Source organism: Dipodomys merriami, unplaced genomic scaffold (genome assembly GCF_024711535.1).
Source record: "Dipodomys merriami isolate MVZ:Mamm:240054 unplaced genomic scaffold, mDipMer1.0.p SCAF_25, whole genome shotgun sequence".
NCBI lineage: Eukaryota > Metazoa > Chordata > Mammalia > Rodentia > Heteromyidae > Dipodomys > Dipodomys merriami.
In genome coordinates this window covers 7,538,683-7,560,672 of record NW_027203937.1, presented here as the reverse complement: position 1 = coordinate 7,560,672, position 21,990 = coordinate 7,538,683, and the positions used below count along the sequence as shown (strand labels likewise).

Genomic DNA, 21,990 nt, shown 5'->3' with positions numbered 1-21,990 from the left:
TAGAGACTGATGGAGGATCCAACCAACTGAGATGATGGTGACATCATCACAGGTTGAATTAATAAGCGTTAGGGGCTACGCTATTTTCAACAATTTAGCTGAATGGATCAAGCAAAAACCTAAAAGCTGAAGAAAGCATCAATTATTCAAGAGTTTGAATTTTGAAAGTTTGGACTTAAATGCTCAGTGCAAATGGGTAAGATATGTAGAGAAGGGCTAGCAGAGCTTCTAAAGTAAAGCATATATCATCATACTATGTAGTGTGAACTATATCTTAGAGAAGTTGGAGAGTGGCTGAAGCATAGATGTTACTTCCATTTGACAGATGAGAGCATTAAGGTCAGAATAGTCAGTCACAGGCTTGAGGAGGGTTAGCATAATGTAGACGGAGCTTAATACCTTCCTATAAATCCTCATTTTAAACACAATGTTCTTTATGCTATTTCAGGATTGCCAACAGGTTAATTCTCTCTTCTGGGCCATAGTGTCTTTAAATACATTAAGGGTTGTGGTGAATTTCAGTTATGTGGAGCTAATGTGTCAGGTTTAGATGAAAAGTAAAGAAGCTATAGTATGTTGGTTTTTGGAAAAATTCTCCAAGGTAAATATGGCCTATGTCAGGACATATGGAATGAGTTTTGTCACTCAAGGGTTATACTTTACTGCTAAACTCATCAACACTTGTGTCTATTCAATGACAAATATTGATACCAGCTTTTCCCTACAAGCATCATGCACATGCCTTCCACTGCATGCTCACAAGACAATTATACAAATACAAAAACGAAAATGAAAATAAAGATAATAGATTGCTGATAAAGACTGAATGTTTGCAGCTTCAAGTACTTTATTACTCTTATTGTAACACCTGAAATAGCATTTTTTTGCCGGTCGTAGGGCTTGAACTCTGGGCCTGGACACTGCTCCTGAGCTATTCAGCTCCAGGCTAGCACTCTACCACTTGGGGCTACAGCACCACTTCCAGTTTTCTGGTAGTTTACTGGAGATAAGAGTCTCATGGACTTTCCTGTCCTGGCTGGCTTTGAACTGAGATCCTCAGATCTCAGCCTCCTGAGTAGCTAAGATTACAGGAATGAGCCACCAATGCCTGGTTTGAAACAACATTTTTAATTCATTGTAAAACTCCTTCTGCTAGCTTTTTAGAGTAATACAATCTGGAGATGGATGAAATTAAGCAAGTTAAGGTAAAAACTGATGAAAGGCATAAAAGTAGAACACTAACTACTGTATTATATAGAGAGGGTCAAAAATGGAAGAAGGAATGTCTGTCTGAATAAAAGTGTTCTATGGTAGCCAAGTAGTCTTGGTTTCATATTAGCAGTTTTAAAAAAGATTTTGTTACAGAATTTGCTGGTATGAACAAACTATCTTTATAATGAAAGAGTAATAGTCTCTTGTTTTTCTTTTTTCGATGAAAGATTGAATTCGACAAGAAATGTACTCATTACTTTACATGTGTAACTGTAACCCTTCAGTACATCACCTTGACAACAAAATTAAATTAAAAAAGTGAATTACCTAACATTTTTTACTCTCACTAAAAAGAAACTACACATACAATTGTCAAGAAAGTAGGTCTTTTTTGATGGAAGTTATATTTGGATTCTATAGGGAAACTTAATGAGTACAAATGCCAATGTGTAGGCTGTAAGGATGTTGCAAGATTTTTATAAGGAATACAGATTCCAAGACAATAGTATGCTATTTTACCGAGCCCGAGAGGACAAATAGTTGAAAATCTAATAATAGGACAGACAGCTCTCCGTTTATGATGGGATAGGCATAGTTTTATTGAAATAAGGTAGTTGAGTTACACAACAGAAAGTTGGGTTCTATAAAAGAGACAACATTAGCAGGAATGCCTAACTTTGTCCATAAAAGACCATATTAGAGGATTCCAGAGAATTATTAGTGGATATATTTCTGAAATTGTTTGAATTTGACTTGGGTTCAAATCCCACCACTGATATCTACTACAAGTCCTATGACCTTGGGCTAACTGCTCTTCCTTCTAGTATTCAAGAAAAATAATTTATAACTAATAAGATTACCATAAAGACTAAATTAAATGCTATACTTAATGAAGTGATATAAAATATATGTGAAGAGATGCTATGGTTTATATTGTTGTTGTTATCATTATGATCAATATTATACAATGTTACTGGTGCTGTTGATAGCAGCTAAGGTAAAAACTGTAGATCAGGCAACTAAAAGTAAGGCATACTATGTGTTTAAGATGGTATTCAGGCTTGCACATTCCCAATTAGCTTTTCAATTAACCTCAGCCTTGAGGAAAATACTTGCCAGACCATTCTTGAATGTTAAATTAACACCAAAGGGCTATTCTGGGTGCAAGTTGTTTCAGCAAAATAGAAAGAAAAAAAAAACAAAAGCATTGATACATGGTACTAGAACATTACAACCATGTTCTACAATACAGGATAATTCCCTTAAATGCTAACCTACAGTCTGAATCTTTCAATAGTTATTTCACTGTTCAATATACTAGTCATTTTCAAATGAAAACTTCATAATAATCTTATTTTATGCCTCTTCCTTCATTTCAGGATAAGCCATGGCAACCTTTCTATAGCATCACTTTTTAAGCCGCCCTCCACATTTGCAATGATGCAGATTTTGTTTTTTATAGGTAAGCTTTATATCCTTTTATTCAGCTTGTATTATGTGTATTATTATTTGCTGATTGTCCTCTCACAGAATGTATGTGTATTATTATTTGCTGATTGTCCTCTCACAGAATGCTACTAAATTCTTATCTAAAAATATTAACTCACAATAGTTGGATAAAGTATGCCAGGTACCGAGAATAAGTAATTTCCATTCATTAAGTATTGACTGAGTAGCTACATTTATCAAGAGAGCACACCTTTTCATTTATTCCAGGAACTCTATAAATACAAATTCCTGGGGGGGAAAAAGATGCTATTTTCATGTTGATTATCAATACCTTGTGTTCAAAATTAACTCCTCCCAGCCCTCTTGGCTAACACAGAACATTAGAGCAAATAGTATTTTCTTTGGTCTTTATCATTCTAACAGCAAAACTTTGATTCTTAGGAGCTAATTTCCTGATGTGAATGCATCTTACACGGTGAGTAAGATAAAGAAAGAATTTAAACCCCTAACTTCACACTTGGTTTCTTCTTGACTGCTCTAAGCATTAGCCATGAGAGAAATGAATGGAAAGTTCTGGAGGCCCCTTGCCAGCTTCTTCCCATGCCCAAGAAAGTAGCAGCCCTTGTCACCTCCTTGGATTAATGACCTTTCAAGTTCTGTACGCTGAATTCCATAGAGCTGCTATTACCCACATTCAGGCCTGAGCCTGAATGATGAACCAGCAATGGAAGATAAAACTTTTCTTTGCATATTAATTTGGCAGAAGGAATTATTTCCCAGTGTCTTTCAGAGCCAGTTGTGATTCCTGACACTCCTGCCTTCTCTATAACCTATAATTTTTATAGGAAGGGGCACTTTTTCAAAGCATGCACTCTAAGAAAAGATATACTCACAAGTCTGTTTCCTTAAAAATTGCTTAAGAAGCAAACAAACAGTCCCCTTATACCAGCTGTGCAATACATATAGTACAAGAATGCGATAGGTTTGAGTCTTTTTTCTGGGACACATACAATGGAGAGGAAACCAATTTTACCCCAACTCTTGTTTCCTTCTCCTCCACCAAAACCAAGCTGCTCATCCTTTTACCAGGCTCAGAGATCTGTCCATTCTAAAGAGGTTAAAGTGAGAACTCTAATGATATTTCTCTCTTCTCACATTTCAAGGCTATCTTGGTCTATCACTATTCTTGTTTATTTTACCAACATGCCTGCTCTGAAAGAAAGAACAGCAGCAAGTTCAAGCAAAGGCATCTTGGTAGTTGAGACGCAGGACTGTTCCACAAACCCAGACAGCCATCCCTGGAACAACCTCACAAGTATTTATAAGGCTAGGAGAAGAAGAACGTGCTAAAAATCATATCTTTAGGACAGTATGGAAAAAATTCAGTTTCCCAAGATTTTTGTTACCTCTGGAAGTTTCCCTGATATGTATCAAATTGAATACTGGTTTCCTCAAAAAGTGTTTAGCCAATGCCTTTGACAGCACTGGCCATATAAGAAATGGGAACCATAATCTTCTCTTATAACTGAAGCTTGTAGTATATCTCAAGACTTACAATTCATTTTGATTTCTAAGAGAAGCACAACCAAGAAGGCAAGTCTAGACAATCCTCTAGAAACAACTAGCCACCCCAAATAAAATAGATGTGAAGCCATCCTCTAAATGGCTATGACCACTCAGTTATGAATATAATTCCTGCCCACTGTAAGCACTTTTGAAATGATTTTGTTGATCATATATATATATATATATATATATATATATATATATATACATACATACATACATATATCAAGTACCCCCACACACACCCGGCCAGTGAGGTGTGGTCAATGTTACTAAAAGTCTCAAATATGTGTTCTTCAGGCACAGGCTAGATAGAACACAGGTGCTATAGAAAGGCTCAGGTATTTACATTGTCCTCTTCATATCCAAAGATCACAGTCATAAAAATAATGCAGCACAGCAACAAGTTTACTAGAGAGCTCCCTGAACAAGCAAAAATATTAAAACTGCTCGATTGCTTGCATCCTATATCATTGAAAGGAATACCAAGATTCTGTGGAGATATTCTATCAACTGATGGGGTTTTTTTTTTTTGACCAAACATTCTGAGCAGCCAAAGATCCCTCTTAACCCTAAACGCTTCCGTCCCTGGCAGGATCGGGCTTTAAGAGTTATCCTTTCGGAAGTGCCAGGGACCACATCCCAGTGACAGGCAGCTTCTGGTCCCAGGCGAATAACGCCGCTGCGTCTCTCAGCCCCACAGTCCAGGGCGGGCAATTAGGCACCCCTCCCCAGTCCCTACCTTCTCAGATTTCGCCTTCCTAGCGTTGTGCACGAACCTGCGCCCCAGCTTCTTGGCATACCAGATCGAGGCGAACATAGCGATGCCAGTGGATAGATTCACAAAGAAAGCAGCTTGCACAATCAACTTCCCACCTCGGTTCGGGAGCCCAGCGGAGAATCAGGCTGGAGCTGTCACTCGCAGGCTGTTGCTTTCTCAGTTCCTCTCATGCTGGTTAGCTGAGGGAGAGGGTGGGAGGAGGGAGGGCTGGAGGTGGGGGGGGGAGAGGCAGTCCTGCTTGGCCAGGCTGCAGGTATATTTACATCCTGCCAGCAGGAGGTAGGTCCGGGTGAGGCGGGAGAGGATGTCTTCCCAACCCGCTCACACACATTCCAGTTGGCTAAGTGTGTGTCTGCGGATCTTCTTCGGCACTGCCGCCACACCAAACTCCATGCGTGTCAGGAGGGAAGGAAGCTGCAGTCTACTCCGATCCGAAGGGCAGCTCACCTTTCTCTCCAGGCTCGTGCAGGCGGATGCCAGGCGCGCTTGCTTTCCCTCTGTCTTCACAGACCTGGCCACGCGTAGATGGATCCACAAGCAGCCTCACAGGTAAACCAGCCAAACGCGAGCTGCTGCCAGGCATCAGGGAAGAGAGGCAGGGCCGCCATGGACCTGGACCTCTAAAAGCGCCAAACAGGTGTCCCCTGGAGTCCAACACCTGCCCAGATCCTCCAAGGTAACTCTTGGCATGGCTGCAAATGTAAGCATCCGCCTTCCAGCCCCCTTCTCTCCCCCGCCCCCAACTTCAGTTTATTTTTGGTCCAAGGAAAAGTATCTCTGTGCCCACCAGTCAGCTTTAAGCACAGCTTACCAGAAAAAAAGAAAATTCTATTTCTTTAGAGAATGACCTGGGACAAAGTAAACAAGACCAAGTGTCCCTCTAAAGCGCTAGGGTTGGTCCTTAGTTTTCTGTCATGCCTTTCCCCTCTGAAAGAACTGAAGCTTCCTGCACAAGGTCTGAGGTATGGAAATCTGTGTAAAGCTATCTTCACACTAAACCATGCCCCCCCAGAGTTATGACAGCTTAGCGTGTTGTTTGAAGAATTCCCCCATTGATTCTAACATGAGGTATTTCCAATTTCAATGACCTTACTGAAGTATAGACGATCAAGTAAGGGACTTTTAAGGTAGAGTCCATTTTTAGAGACACATTTCCTCCAATGAGAAAGAATGGCTAAGCCCTTTGACAATTCTACTGAAGGACAAAAAATAAAACTGCTCCTGTTCATGAGGAAATCCTGCCTTCTGGTGACACACCAACTAGACTCAGGCTAGTAAATGTCTTCTAGCTGATCTAGTCCTATGAGCACATATGAGTCAAACCATGTCAACAGACAGGTTAACACGTGGAAGAGAACTCTCTCCTTTCAACCAAGTCACAGATCAGCAGGAAATCCAGGGGAAACAGATGAAGTCTATTCTTCCAGAAGCTGAAACCTATGTCAACTGCAAAAGCGTACTTTGAAGTGCTTTGGCTACTTCAGAGAGCACAGAGGATAGAACGGTACAGGGTGGGACCTTGTAGGACAGGCAGATGCCACACAAGTTACTAAGGTAACCCTGTGCCTAAGTCAGTGTCAGTGCTTAGCACATGTATTCAATTGATGGTTATTTAAAAATACAAAACAAAAATAAACACTCTGGTTTCTGTCCCTAACTTTGCTTTATACTTGTTTCCTTGTCCTCTCTGGGTTTGATTTGCCTTATCTGAAAATTGATAATTGGGTAGATGACTTTTGAGGCCCATTTCTGTTTTATAAGTCAGGGTAGACCTTTATGTGAGTTCTGAATAGAAATCTCAAGTACCCACTGGGTACCCAGGCTGTGATGGGATGATCTAGTGTTCTGAAAGAGCCAATGGTTTGGTTAGCACCCTTGGTGTCGCTCAGCTTCCTCTAACCTTCTTTGGCATGCCTACCTACCACCTAGGGTTAGATTTTGCCATTAGCTGTTTCTTTTGCTTTATTTTCTCACTTTCTGCAAGCACTGGTTTCCTTTCATTCCCTTTTGACATTTCCAGGCAACCCCTGGGCAAAGTTTTCCACATTACACGCTGTACCCTTTGGAAAAAAAGCCCTATAGAAATCCAGCAAATAAATACATGATCATTCCTACTAAGCTTGTAAAGGGTTTCTCAACAGGACCATAGCTTACCCCAAAGTACTGTGACACTTGAACTCTACTTCTGCACACCAGTTCGTACAGGCCAGGAGGCAATTATAAGAGTATTCAATTACAAAATCAAGAACAACTTATAACAGATAGGGGGAGCCATCTTCCCCAATAAGTAATTATTCTGGGTTGAATATTTTAAGATGGAATCATAATAAAGAAGTGAGACAGAAAGTATTGAACTCTTAAACCACTGGCATTATACAGGGACTTAAAGAATGTTAACTAACTTTGATGGAATTAGTAGGTCATAAAATAATTTTCACCTTACCTTCATAAATTAAGATTTATGTTTGATCATGTTTATTGATGTTGCTTTTTTTTTTTTTTTTTTTTTGGTTGGTCGTGGGGCTTGAGCTCTGGGCTTGGGCGCTGTCCCTCAGCTATGCAGCTCAAGGCGAGTGCTCTATGGCTTGAGCCACAGCACCACTTCCAGTTTTTTTTTCCTAGTGGTTTATTGGAGATAAGAATCTCATGGATTTTCCTACCCGGGCTGGCTTTGAACTGCGATTCTCAGACCTCAGCCTCCTGAGTAGCTAGGATTACAAGGGTAAGCCACCGGCGCCCAGCTAGATGTTGCTTTTATGCTGACTATCTATTGATTTCCTTTACACTTCTGACCAAAAGTGTGTTTACCATAGTTGGTCCTATAAACTAAGATTCAACTGGGAAAAACAAACAAACAAACAAAACAAAACCTCCTTTGGATATAAAAAAGGCAGCATGAAGTAGGACACAGTATCATGGCTCATGTTTGCGGTATGTCAATACTTAGCAAAATGTTGGTATAAAACAAGTTATTTGTCACATGTATCTGTGTCGAAGTAGAAAGAAGTTACAAACTAGGAAAGACTGGAAGATTCAATAGAAGAGTATCTATAGATTTCCAGTCTACGAAAGGTGTATTTGTAGATGGATATAAAGTCAGCTGAATGAAGTCATTAGTATATTTGGATAATGCCTTTCCTGGGTGCTCTGTCGGCAGATGTACCTGCAACAAAGCAGGTAACAGCTGCCTACAGTTAATCCTAATTGTCTCTAACCACTGCTCTCCTGATTGAGATAAATAACATTTGCTGCTCTGTTATGTAAGGAGAACAATTTCTCAGTCATTTTCCATCTGCATAGGATCAGTACCTGGGAAGACACTTTCCTTTCTAATTTTGTTTTTAATACCTCTCCTATGACAGTAGCCTACCAATGTGCAGCTGAGTTTAGATGCAACATTAATCCTTTTAAACAGCTTTGAGTTCATGCCTCAGCACACACACACTACGTGAGACTCCTCGGAATTCTCAAGGTAAAGGCGAGCCATCAAATATCATCCTACATCTTTCGGCCCAGCATCGAGTGGTTTTCCTTTAAAAATCATCAAAATATATCACCCATAATTAAGAGTTAAACCCTAGAATCCAGTATCCGTTACTTCGAAAAGCAATCTAAAACCACTGTAAAATATAGGCCAAAGACAATTCCTGCTAATATTCCAATAAGTTACTCTACAAAATCAAACTCTTGTAAGGTTTATTGACCTATTTAATATGATTCTGGGATATCCTTTTGGGTAACATACTATGATGATATGTGTTTTAAAGAATGTTTCCTATTCTAAATTTAATTATGTATTATTTTATATTTTCCTACTTGACAACTTAAATGTTTACTTTTCTGAAATGCCTCCAGGTTTTTTATTTTTGTTAATGTGACATAGGATCCTATGTATGTAGGAACTATAGTAATACCATCCCTTTTTCTTTCTGACTTGTCATATCCCAAAGTCATATGTCTTAGATCATACTAATTATGTTCTGGACATTTTATTCTATATTTATTTACATTTTCCAATATCATATTAGCTACATTTTAGAATTAATATTGATATAATAAATATTGATAGCTGGAAGACTAATTATCCTTTCCATTTAATCTATCTCTTAAAATATTATTATTATTATTATTTTGTTGGTTATGGGGTTTGAACTAAATGCCTTGGTTTTGCTCATCTTGCTTTGCTCACCTAGCACTTTATACTTTCCATGTTTCCAGCCTATTTTCTGGTTACTTTGGTGACAGAGTTACTTGGACTTCTCTCCCTGGGCTGGCCTTGAATTGTGATACCCTAGATTTCAGCCTCCTGAGTAGCCATCAGCAGCTGACACAAATTAATTTTTTATAATCTGTGTGAAAAACCACTACATTTCCCCACTATGTAATGTTATTTTTTGTGATGTTTTAATTCCATCTTGATCCACCACCAAATCAGCTATCATTCCTGTCATCATCATCATCATTGTTTAGTATAATTAAGTTAATTCATAAAACTCCCAAAGCTTTAAGTTGGATTTTTACTTACTTTTTAACTACTCTACCCCTTTTTTCTGAGTAAAAATTTCTTATTACCAAAGTTCAAATTGTAATTGTTTTGGCCAAAATTTATCATTAAGTATACTTAATCATTCAACATTTTTCTTGAACTGTAGGTAGTCATCTTTCACTTTGAATGACAGTGTGGAGACTTCTAAATTGCATTTTTTTCCCCTCAGTAATTTGTAGATACTATCCCTACTGTCTCTGGCCTTGTTTCTTGTGCTCTCAATCTAACTGTCATATTGTTTGGCTTGTTTAAATAACATGACTTAAAATGACAGTTTTGAACTCATTTTGGTTCTAAATCTGTTTATTTCAAAAGTCCCAGCTATTAACTTTCAGTGTATCTTATTTATTTATTTACTTACTTATTTACTTATTGTGCTAGTCCTAGGGCTCAAACTCAAGGCCTGGATGCTGTCCCTGGCCTTTTTGGCTCAAGGCCAGTCTTCTACCACTTGAGCCATACTTCCATTTCCAGCTCTTAGACAGTTAATTTGATAAGAGTCTCATGGACTTTCTTGCCCTGGTTGACTTTGAACTGTTACCCTCAGATCTCAGCTTCCTGAGTAGCAAGGATTAAAGGCCTGAACACTTCTGCCTGGCTTTTATCTGCAGTCCTGTTAAGTATTTTCCATTCTACCCAGCCTTAGAGCTTTATATATTATATAATGTCTTCACCTTCTATCTCTGTATAACTTAGGTTACATATGTTATCAAAATCTATTCAGTATTTTCTAATTTTTTTTCATTTGTTTTAGTTTACTGAATTTACTCTTTTTGTTGTTGTTGTTGGTTGTGGGGTTTGAACTCTGGGCCTGGGCACTGTCCCTCAGCTCTTTAGCTCAAGATGAGCACTCTACTGCTTCAGCTATAGCACCACTTCCAGTTTTCTAGTGGTTTGTTAGAAATAAGAGTCTCACTGACTTTCCTTGCCCAGGCTGGCTTTGAACCGTGATCCTCAGAGTAGCTAGGATCCTGAGTAGCTAGGATTACAGGTGTGAGCCACCTGTGCCTGGCTCTGAGTTTACTTATTTAAGAACTATGTATTTTAATGAATTGCTATTTATTTTTAGATGATCCATTTCCTTTGTATATCTATTTCATATTTATATGATGTTTTGTTCTTGTGAATTTGCATTCCTTCCTCTATCTGAATTTTAATTTAAAAAATACTTTGCTGTCTTTCTGTAATACCTTTATTTTCAAATTTACTTGAAGATATAATCCTGCTGCAGCTACTCTGTGTAGGACAGTTTGTGTGTTTTGTACATTCTTATCCTTAGCTCTGATTATGATGATTTTTCTTCCTGTGGGTGTCCCAAAGACCCTCATGGCATTGTTGCTATGAAATCCTTCTGCACAAGCTTCTGCCAGTTGCCTAGAGATTTCACTAGTCCAGGAGCAGTTTCTATTTTCTTTCTTTTTTTTATTTTTTTGGAGCTACACACACACACACACACACACACACATACACACACACACACACACACACACACACACACACACACACACACAAATAGCTTGTATTTTTTTCTCTCCAGCTTAATAGAAACATGTCTTTGTTGCCTTTCTGAGCTAGTAGATAAACATTTTCTACAATAACTTTCATTTAAATAAGAAGTATTTTTCAAGTTTTCAGTTTTATCTGGGGCCTTGATTTCATTTGTCTTCCTTTACTGACCCTAAGATTAAGTGGCCTGCTATCAATGGGCACCAGAACTCCACATTCTTACTATGCTGGAGGCCTTTCCTGGGCCAGGTACTTTGGGATAGTGCAGGCAGCTCAATAGCTCACTGATCTGTTCATCTTTATGTTACAACACAAACAATTCTAAGTGGTGTGCCTCTAAACTAGCCCCAAACCAGTGAAAATTTAACTAGCTTCGTAAAGGCCATAGTAGCAGCTATTATAAAGTGTATTGCCAGATTTTTCATCCAAGAGATTCTGGGAAATCACCTAATTAAAATGTTATTCAAAAGTTACTATAACCCCTGTTTTCATGGTATTTGATGTTGGTATAATTTGTGGAGGGGAAAGGAAAGAACAAATCGTTTAAATAGGGATACAGGTGGACAACAATGAGATATACTAGACGTTATGTCGAAAAACAAACTTTACAACTTTGGCAGGAGGGGGATGCGGAGGGGGGGGTCGATGGGAAGGGATAGGAAGGGGAAAAAAAGAAGCAGGCAACAATGCTTGATAAGAAATGTACTCATTACCTTGCTCATGTAATTGTAATCCCTCTGTATGATATTTTCGCAATAAAAAGTTACTATTATACAATAATAATAGCCTAGATTTCGCTGTGAAATAGACTATAACTCCATATTTGTGACCAGGGACTAGTTAGTTATACCAGTCTCACAAGATGAAGATGATAACGGAAATCCTGCAAATGTGTTGAAAAGAAGGACCAAATGGGATATATATGTAATTTATGTATATATATATATATACATATTTATTCACATATATCCTACATATATCCTATGTATATATCTCCCATATATATTATCTGAGGTAGTTTCTATAACACAGTATGGATACAGTAAAATGCTGCTTCTTATTTTTTATTATTTTATTTTATTGCTGCTGCATTTGTTTTTGGTACATCTTTTAGTCTTCAAGAAAGACAAAACCAACAACAAACCCATATATGCTTACTATTATGAAGTAGAAAAGGGACATTTTTAAAAACCTTATATTTGTGCCTAACCATCCTCATTGTTAGGTAAACCAATCATTTGTATTCTTAAGTCCTTTCTCCTTTTTACATTAGTGAAAAATATCAGTTTCCAAACTCTTATAAAACTTTTTCATAAATTTAAAGATGGTTAGTTTTCTAAGACTCTCTTTCATGATCCAAATGAGTATTTTCTTCAGCTTACTGAATAGTAAGTTTTTCTTTTAGAGTCTGCTCAAAGTCTTTCTTCACTTTATTTCTCTCTCATAAAAACACACCCTCAATGGATCTTGAACTTACATAGCAGTTTTGAAATCCATGTGCTGTGATTTTCCCACATGATTAGAATTACCTTTCGTTGAGACTGAGGACAAAGATTTATATGGAAATGAGTATCAAATGGAATGAAAAGTGAGCCAATATGGAACAAAGCAGGAGAATAGCAAGGCTTTAGTAAAAAATGAATCGTAATGAAATATATAAGAACTCTGACTTGTGAGCAGAAAACAAAGGTAATGAATATGATTATGTTCTTCAAAGAGCTATGCCATATTTTATGATGGGTAATTCAATAGTTTAACAACAGAATATAATTCATTTTAAGTTTCCATGCATTCCCAAAGTATGTAACACATAAAAACATTTTTAGATTTAAACACTACTTGTAATGAAGCCCTTTGGAACAGAACCTTTCCTATAAATTATAATTCAGGTAGACAGTTAAACTTCATGTTATACTACTGCTAAGGTAACAATCTTAGTTTAGTATTATTTCTAGTTGTCTTACTTTTACTTATTAGAATGGATAATAAAATCCCTATATTTCTCTTGAAATAAAATAATTTCTTACACTTCGTATTCATATACTGTTTTGTAGAATGGGAACTTCTTTGTACAACCACTTAAAGATAATAAAAAAAAATTTTAAAAAGAATAAGACAGAACATGAAAACCTCCAGGTTGGTCATTAAAAGGAAAAACTTGGAGATCAAAGATGAAAAGAATAATTTCTTAGATTGTGACATTTATGACCCCAGAATTAATCTAAAAGACAATTTCTTAAAGCTAGTGGAATTTTTTTTTTATTAGTGGTACTGGGTTTGAGCCATTCAAGGATAATACTTTATTCATTTTTCTTATTTTTAGAAGTCTAAACAGTTTTTTTGTAGATGATAAGAACTCAATAAATACTTTTTAATAGATCTAATAGCTACTCCATACAGAAGTGAGTAAATGAATAACACTAGATTTAAATAACTTCTTAGTCTTAGAAAAGGAAAATAAGGCATAAAATAGACACAAATTGAGCATTCATTATTATCCTGCACTTTTGCATTTGTACCTCATACTAACTTTCATACTCTAAGAGATAAATGAGCATTATGGTCAGAAGGATCAAAAGTATTCTAAAAACTATAGTATCTTTTATTTGTGTGTGGTGGTACTGGGGCTTGAACTCAGGGCCTATGGGTTGTTCCTTGGCTTTTTTTTTTCCAAGGCTAGAGCTCTACCACTTAAGACACAGTTCTACTTCCAGCCTTTTGCTGATTAATTAGAGCTAAGAGTTTCCTGGACTTTTCTGCCTGAGCTAGCTTTGATTCATGATCCTCAGATTTCATCATCTTGAGTAGCTAGGATGACAGGCACCACTGGTACCCAGAGAAAAACATAATTTCTGAAGGTAAACCACTTGTTAATACATAGACTACAAGTTATCAAAGTTTCAATTCATAATTTCTTGTCTTCCATAGATACTGGTAAAATTCTTGCAAAATTTAATAAAATCATTTCATAAATAAACTCCCTCTCTCATTTCCTTAAACATGAGAGCTGCTAATGAAGATATTGCCCCTTTCATTTTCTACCCTTCCACCTACATAGAACAGAAACAGCAGCTGCTCGAACCTTCAATGCAAATGTCAACAGCAGATAGTGTTACTGAAAATATTCTTGATATTAATTGCAACTCTTCAGCTTAAAGAATGTAAACAGTTTTTGTAAATGAGTAATAGCACTGTTGTATTGTGGCCTTGGAGTCTGGCTAGGGAGCAAAGGGGAGGATGCTGCCTTGGTACAGGTGTCTTCCATGTTAGCAACTCTCATTAGGCGTGTTTTGGATGGGTATGTATTAAGGGTCTTGCTATATAGCCTAGGTTAGCCTCAAACTCATGATCCACCTACCTCAGCCTCCCAAATGCACCACCATGTCAGGCTTTATCTAGGCATTTTCACTTGAAATGAAACAATGTTACCTTGAAGATATACCCAGCTTCTTGTTCATTAACTTTATTTTATACATTAACTCAGAATTTGACATACCTCTTTTGACATGTTTATAAATCCTCTCAGAATTGTTTTTAAAATTCCACTGACTTTTTATTCAGGTAACTTTATTTTCAGTTAAATTGGCACATCAGAGTAAACAGAAATGAGAACCAGTTTGCGTAAACATGTAACAATATATGACCAAAACTAACGATCCTAAAAGCTTAAATGAAAAGACAGTGATTGATTGTAGGTCTAATCACTTTTATAATTTTCAATAAATGAAAGTATAAATATGTTTAAAATATTGGCCACAAATCTTCTGAAGTTAACTGTACTTTAGAAAACATCTGATCTTATATGATGCTCCCAAGAAAATGTCTAATCAGGTAATATTACCTTGCTTGTGCAAAATGAGGTAACTACATTTCAGAGAGATTGAGTCACTTATTCTTCATTTGCCTAGAAGAATTAGGCTTTGAAGAGTGGATTTTTCTCAACCCTGCATCTAGCTTCTCAAACCTATCTGGCCCTTTGTCTCCCCATCTTTACAACATAGTGTGACAGTAGGAAAAATAGCACACAATGGATTATGATTTAAAAAATAATGGAAGAACAATTCTTATGTGTTCTGTTGACAAGCCCACAAGCTGGAGGGGTGAGCATAGGCCCCCCCCCCCACAAGAAAGAACATTTGGGTTGGGCCTTCAAAAATGCAGCAGAACAAGAAGTACATTTTTGTTCCTTGTAAGCAGAAACAGTATGTGCAAAATGAAAAAGGTTTTTCCCTCAAACACATCTCATAGTAGAAAATCAGGCAGAAAGGCTATAGTCATTCTGTCATTTGACAATGCCAAGAAATGTTTGTGACTAACATGGTCGCATGTTTGGGAGAATGATGGAGATGGCAGAGATAATCAGAGTTTCCTTAGGGAGATAGTGGGAAAAATCGTGTCAGAGATGGACAGAGACCTCAGAGGGGTCCTGACCTTTAGACCTGGTACCTACCCTTGCCTCCTTAGCATAACGCATTTATTTTCATATTTATTTGATTGTTTGTTTGTGCTGGTACTGGGGCTTGAACTCAAGGCCTGGGCACTGTCCAGATACTCTACTCTTTGGGCCACATCTTTACTTCTGGCTTTTTGGTTTTTATTTGGAGATAAGATCCTCACAGATTTTCTTACCCAGGCTAGCTTTGAACTTCAATCTTCAGATCTCAGTCTCCCCTTTAGGTAGGATTACAGGAATGAGCCATTAGTGCTGGTTCATATTTACTACATTTAGAACTATCCACTGGTAAATGTGTTTTCCTTGCTTCCTATAAAATAAAAAAAAATACTATCTTTTTTCCAATGTATTCTTCATGCCTAAAACAGAGCCTACTACACAATTAGAGCTCTGGAAAGTGAATTAATTCATAACTGAAAGAAGGAATAATTGGGAAGAGTGAAACTATAAATGTTGATTTGGGAAATATAAAAATAATAATAGATTGAAAAGCAGCTGACTTATGTAATTGTACCTTTTTTGTACAATCCTTTAAGAATAAAAGTAAAAAGAATAACCACAAAAATTAAGCAAAGAAAAATAAAAGCAGCCCATGAGACTGGAGATATCTATAAAGCATAAAGTAACCTGAAAAGCAAATCCATTTCATTATACTTTCTATTTTTACCCTTTGTCTATTCAATCATTCTAGGTTCTCCTATTATATCCTCTGAGACATTCAGTAACTTCTTAGAGAACTAGTTATCTCATTTGTTTTGCATCTACTAATTCTTCCTTATGGTCATCTGTTTCCAAGTGAGCCTGAAAAATTATTTTTAGTGAGCTTTCTAAAGGAGACAATTAGCTTTTCTGTTTGTTTGTGTTGGAAATGGGGCAATGTTGTATAAATTATTTTATATGTCTATTTCAGATCATTTTAAGTAGTTTAGCCCATGTCCTAGAAGATTTCCTGTTAATATGAAAAATGACAGGGTTTCATGTTAACTTTTACATAAACTCAGAATATGAAACTTGTGGAAAAGGAGAATACATCACTTACATATACATATCTGTATACACATACATATAAATAATAAGTGATGTGACAAAAGAATCCCTCCATTATTCATGTGTTCAACAACACTTGAGTGCTACCATGCTGCAGCCTGTTTTTAAGCAATGATGAATAGCAATGGAGAAAACCCTAAAGGGAACCTCGTAGAGCTTACATTTTTATGTTAGAAAGCGTGGAGGGGGGACAAAGGAGGAGGTAAGAACACTTGATAGGAAATGTACTCATTACCTTACTCATGTAACTGTAAACCCTCTGTACAGTATTTTTACAATAAAAAATATATACAAAAAACAAAAAAATGAAAGATTTAAATAAATGGGAAGAGATAAGAATAACAAAAAAAGAAAGATACACAGCATGCCATACTCTACTAACTCGTGATCTATGCTATAAAGAAAACACATGCTAGGGAAAAATGCAGTGGGCAAAGATGAATAAGCTGATGAATGAGCTGATTAAGATAAGCAAGTAAATTGAGATAAAAATAGGAAATGAAAAAAAAGGCACAAGGATACATGGGGAACCAATAAGGTATGTAAAAGACTTCACATGTGGCTATGGCTAGCTTCTTTAAAGACAATAAGGAAGTTGGTATAGTAAAGCCAAATGAGGAAGAAGATGGTAAAAGATGAAGCTGGCAAGGTAGAGAGGTGAATGTGAGGCTGCTGAGCCTTTGAGGGCATGCTGACTTTTCCCTTGAATGAGATGAAAAGCAATTTTACACATATAACACGATATGACTAATATTTTAATAGGATCATTTGCTGCTATTTTGAAATTTTGACTGTAAAAGGTCAACGCTGAGAGCAGGAAGAATAGTTGAAAGCCATTACAATTCTCAACTTCCAAAGCAGTGGTGGGTGGGGACTGGAGCTCAATGGTAGAACTAGCATATACAGGTGCTAGCTTTGATTCTCAGAATCATTGAAAAATAAAAGATAAATAAGGAATGGTGACTTGAAAGAAACCAGTCCACATGGAAATGTCCAATAATGGCTGGGCTCTGAAGACATTTTAAAAATAGACCCAAATGATTCTACTGTTATGGTAAATGTGGTCTATGAGAGAAAGAGAGGTAGCTCAGATAGTTCCAAACACATTGACCTACTAAACAAGAAGACTAAACTCTTCACTGGCTGCAGTGAAGGATGAACATTGAACAAGATTTGAAAGAAAAAAATATATATAGGAAGAGTTAAGATCTGGCCCAGTTAAAACAGAGATACCATTTACCCATCTACATAGAGTTCTTGAATAGCTAATGGACAGGCAAGTCAGAGTTTGGAGAAAGATACTGGTTTACAAATGGCAGAGAATTGTATTGGTTACTGGCTGATGTAGAAAGGCAATTCAAAGAGCAAGCAAGTCCTCGAATATCTCAATATTTACAACCTCCTGTTATTGAACTATAAATTTTACGTAAGCACTGGATAGAAGGTCAAGAAAGTAGAGAGCCTGTGCAATGGAAGTGATTATAACAACTTTTCATAAAATTTAAGCTGTATAAAAATGTAGTAACTCTGCAAGAGATGAGAATCAGAGAGAAGATGCTGGCATCAAAGAATTGCAAGGCCAGAGAGAAATTCAAAGGTTATTAGATTTAAGGTTCTTATAGATATTTAAGTTTTGTATTGTGAAGATTGAGCTTATATGAACAATAAGATTATCAAAACATTTATCTTCTTTTTTTTTCATGAGTCAGATACCTAACTTGCTTATTCAACCTTCAGTTCTGAGGGTGGCTCCTATTTTTGTCCACATATAAGTAGACTCAGAATGTAAGTAAGTTGGGAGAGATTATTCGTCTGACAGCCAAAGCCTGATTCAGAATTTGGGCTCCCAAAGGTAAGCAGGGGTAGATGCCTATCAAATGGCACATCTTCTGCTTTCACAGCCAAGAGTGTGGCTCTGTGAGGGTGTTTGCCCTGCGGAGGAATCTGCTGTTATTCTCTGTGTTTCCTGCATAGTCTTTTGAGGTGACTGGGGAAGTATTTGTGAAAGTCCATTCTTCTCAAAGAAGTAGAAAAGAGTTTAAAAAAAGGTTTTAGCCACAACTGGTTAGATCACATAGAAGCAGTTGTACCCCAAGAGAAAGAGAATTCAGAGGAGTTGAGTTAGGGCATCTCTCTCTAGTGCCCCATCTGTGAAGTCTCATAAAAATACTACTGAAGTACCTAGTTACCTAATTAGAAATAGTGCAGAGAGCTGAAGCTTGGGAAGATGGTTTGGTCCAGAAGAAGGAAGAAGGAGGCCTAAATTTGGAGCCATCCTCATGACTGACAAATAGTTGCCCACGCAGAAGAAACATATTTTTACTTCCATCTGAATCTGTGATAGAAAAAACGTAAATGGTACATCACTTTGGCAATGTAAAATAGTGTAACAACTTTGGAAATATTTGGCAGTTCCTTTAAAAGTTAAATGTCTACCTACAATATGACATAGTAAGTCCACTCCTAGGAATTTACCCAACAGAAATGAAAGCATATGTTCATTCAAAGATTGTACAAAAGTTCAGAGCAGCTTTGTTTATACTCCAAACTCAAATTATCTATCTATCTATCTATCTATCTATCTATCTATCTATCTATCTATCATGTACCTATCTAGATTAATAAATTATTTTATAGTCATAAAATGAACTACTATTAAACAATAAAAAGGACTAAATAAAAGCATAGATAAACCACCAGGGAAAATCAAGTTGAGTAGAATAAGCCATACAGATGAAAACATACATATTACATGGTATAATTAATTTAAAAAATCCAGAAAATGCAAACAAATCTAAAGTGACAGAAAGCTTGTCAATGATTGATGACCACTATGGACAGAGTGAGTGAGGAAGGAGAAGCTTATAATAGAATACAAGGAAACTTTGGGGAAGATAGATATACTCATTATTTTGATTATAGTGATGGATTTATAACCAATACCTGTCTCAAAATCTATCATATTACATATTAAATATGTACAATTTATTGCATAACACTTATACCTTAAGATGTTAAAAGAAAGACATAAAAGGACACTTGGCATCTAAACCTTAAAACTTGTGTGGTTTTCTTTAAAAAGGAAACTCTAAAAAGAAAGAAAACGACTTTTATAATGAAAAACATAAAACAGTGAAGACAGTCAGAAACTAGGACAATTTAGCAAAAACTACTTCTCTTTCCTTTTTTATTCTCACTCTACCTAACTTCTGCACTTCTTTCTCTCTCACCTACAAGAATTTTCCTAATGAAATTTCACACTTGTCCACTTCTGTCACCATTTAACAATTAGTAACAGTACACGTATTAACAGTGTATTTTGGGTATATGTTTCTGTCTGGCTTACATTCCAAATAGATCAATAGAGAATGTAAGAAAATTCAAGAAATGCTCTCTTTTATTTAGTTTAGTTTTGATGTTGAACAGAATTAACAATGGTTCTTAATTTTGATTTCCAGCAATTGATTTTCTTCTTTATTTTCTGCTTCCTTTTTAGGGCAAAAAAGGTTTTGAGGACTGCTCTATCCATTTCAGCAATCTTTGGCAGGTAAATTATGTGTGTGTGGGGGGGGGGAGGATCCTAGGTATGCTTTATTCTTCCTTTATTTGCCCAGTGTAAGAAAATTGGAGGCTTTTTTAATTTGGAGAGGGAAAAGAAAGTATAACGAAGGATTACCAACAGGATAACACATACCAGACAATGGTACAGTTTTATTGAGCACTTAAAGGGGTATAACCACTTTTGTTCAAGGGCTGAACAAAAGAATATTTGGATTTAGACTTCACACGTAAGACCATATGGGAATTTGTCTGCACCATGTAGGAAAGGTTTTCCTGATGGGATTCTGCTACTTTAGATTTGGAAACATAGGCCAAACTGATGGCTTTGTTTCCTGTCGGCAAGCTCAAATTATATTCTTGACTGCAACACTGGGCTTTTTCCAGCACATCCATTAAGAGAACTTGGCTCATTCTGAGGTTGTCTGTAAGACCCAATGTCTATGAGAATGAACAGAACCCTTGCCAAGGGAGTATGGAACACTAGGTTCTGAGCAGGAGAGTTTTAATTCCAATACTGGAGCTCTGCATGAAAAGCCTGGTGACCAATTCAATGCCCAATCTCCAGGCATTTGGATAGGGTGAATTTGAGCTCCCTCAGCTCATTCACTGACACTCCACAGACCAATTTATTAGTAGGCTTTTGAGAGAAATGTGAATAGTTTTCCACCAGATATAACAATCTATGGCAAGCAACTACGTAAGAAAATAATGCATTCAAATTAGCACAGATACATGAAATTAAAATCCCCCAGTTTCCAAGCTAAAAAGAAATGATCAACTTGTACTTTTCCTGGCAGTGTTCTAAAAAGCCTAGCTCATACAATTTTCATAATGCTGATAAATAACATCTGCCAATTAGTTTATATGTGCAAGACATCATGCTAAGTCCATTACATAATGTATCAAACTTCCTAGTGACATTTTGAGACTAGGTGCTGTGAATACATCATGTCTACCCCCTCCTTGTTTAACGACTACCTGGACCCTAGCTGTTCCTCAGACATTACATCTATGCACTCCTTTGCCTTTTTCAAATCTTTATTGAAGTGGCACTTTCTCAATGAATGTCTTCTTTGGCTATTCTTTTTTCATTTTTCAGTAGTGTACTTTTCAACACTTAACAATACACTTATTTTTTTATTTTCTCACCCCCACTAGAATGCAAGCTTTTGTTTGCTCTTGTGGTTAGTACTTTGCAATGCTGGGAATAAACCCAAAGTCTCACATAGCTTGGGCACATCCCAGCCCTAGAAGGCAAACTTTATGAGTTCAACCCCCAAACCAGTGAAAAACATCAATCAAGCAAGCAAACAAGCAGGTTAAACAATTCAACTCAGTGGACAATGATTCAGATGTCATTAGCAGGTATTTGGTGCAAAAAATATGTGTGATCTTGTTGAAAACATATGATCAGAAACAATCCAAATATAATATATAAAATGGTCAGTGCATCACTTATTCAGCCATGTAACAAAATATTACTTCCATGATTCTTCATGGCATTCTGTCTGGCTCAGGTGCAGGGGAGGCACAGAAATGAATATGGTAGAGTCTTTCCACATAAAAAAGGTTACAATTTGTCAGAAAAGAGAGAAGGTATTACAAAGTAGAATGTCCTTAATGGTATAAAAACTACATCAAGGAAAGATCATATGCTAACATGGACTGAAATATACAATGTTTTGAGAGTACATAAGAGGAAGATTTTTTTTTAATCTGTATGGTTTAAGGAGCTATGGTGAATAAATTCAAATGCCAAGTTGGATAGCAGAGACAATAAAATGCTATTGACTATCACTCCTGCCATTGAAATATAGAGGGCCTTTAGTAAGCTTTCAGGCAGAAAATAACATATGCCAAGCCTCATAT

At 36.7% G+C, this 21,990-nt stretch overlaps 1 protein-coding gene across 22 annotated transcripts in view; it reads right to left on the bottom strand.

Moving 5' to 3' along the window:
- The window catches only part of Dlg2 (discs large MAGUK scaffold protein 2), a 2,075,786-nt gene that overhangs the window by 945,384 nt on the left and 1,108,412 nt on the right, over window positions 1-21,990 (bottom strand). Inside the window, exon 1 of one of the 22 annotated variants that reach the window (XM_070034884.1) lies at window positions 4,970-5,166. The exons of 20 other annotated variants lie outside the window; for them this stretch is intronic. In XM_070034884.1, the coding sequence (XP_069890985.1) occupies window positions 4,970-5,047 (78 nt within the window). In that variant the 5' untranslated portion in view covers window positions 5,048-5,166. Of the gene's footprint in view, window positions 1-4,969; window positions 5,167-21,990 lie in introns of those variants that run through there. One more of the 22 variants, XM_070034887.1, reaches the window with a different exon arrangement.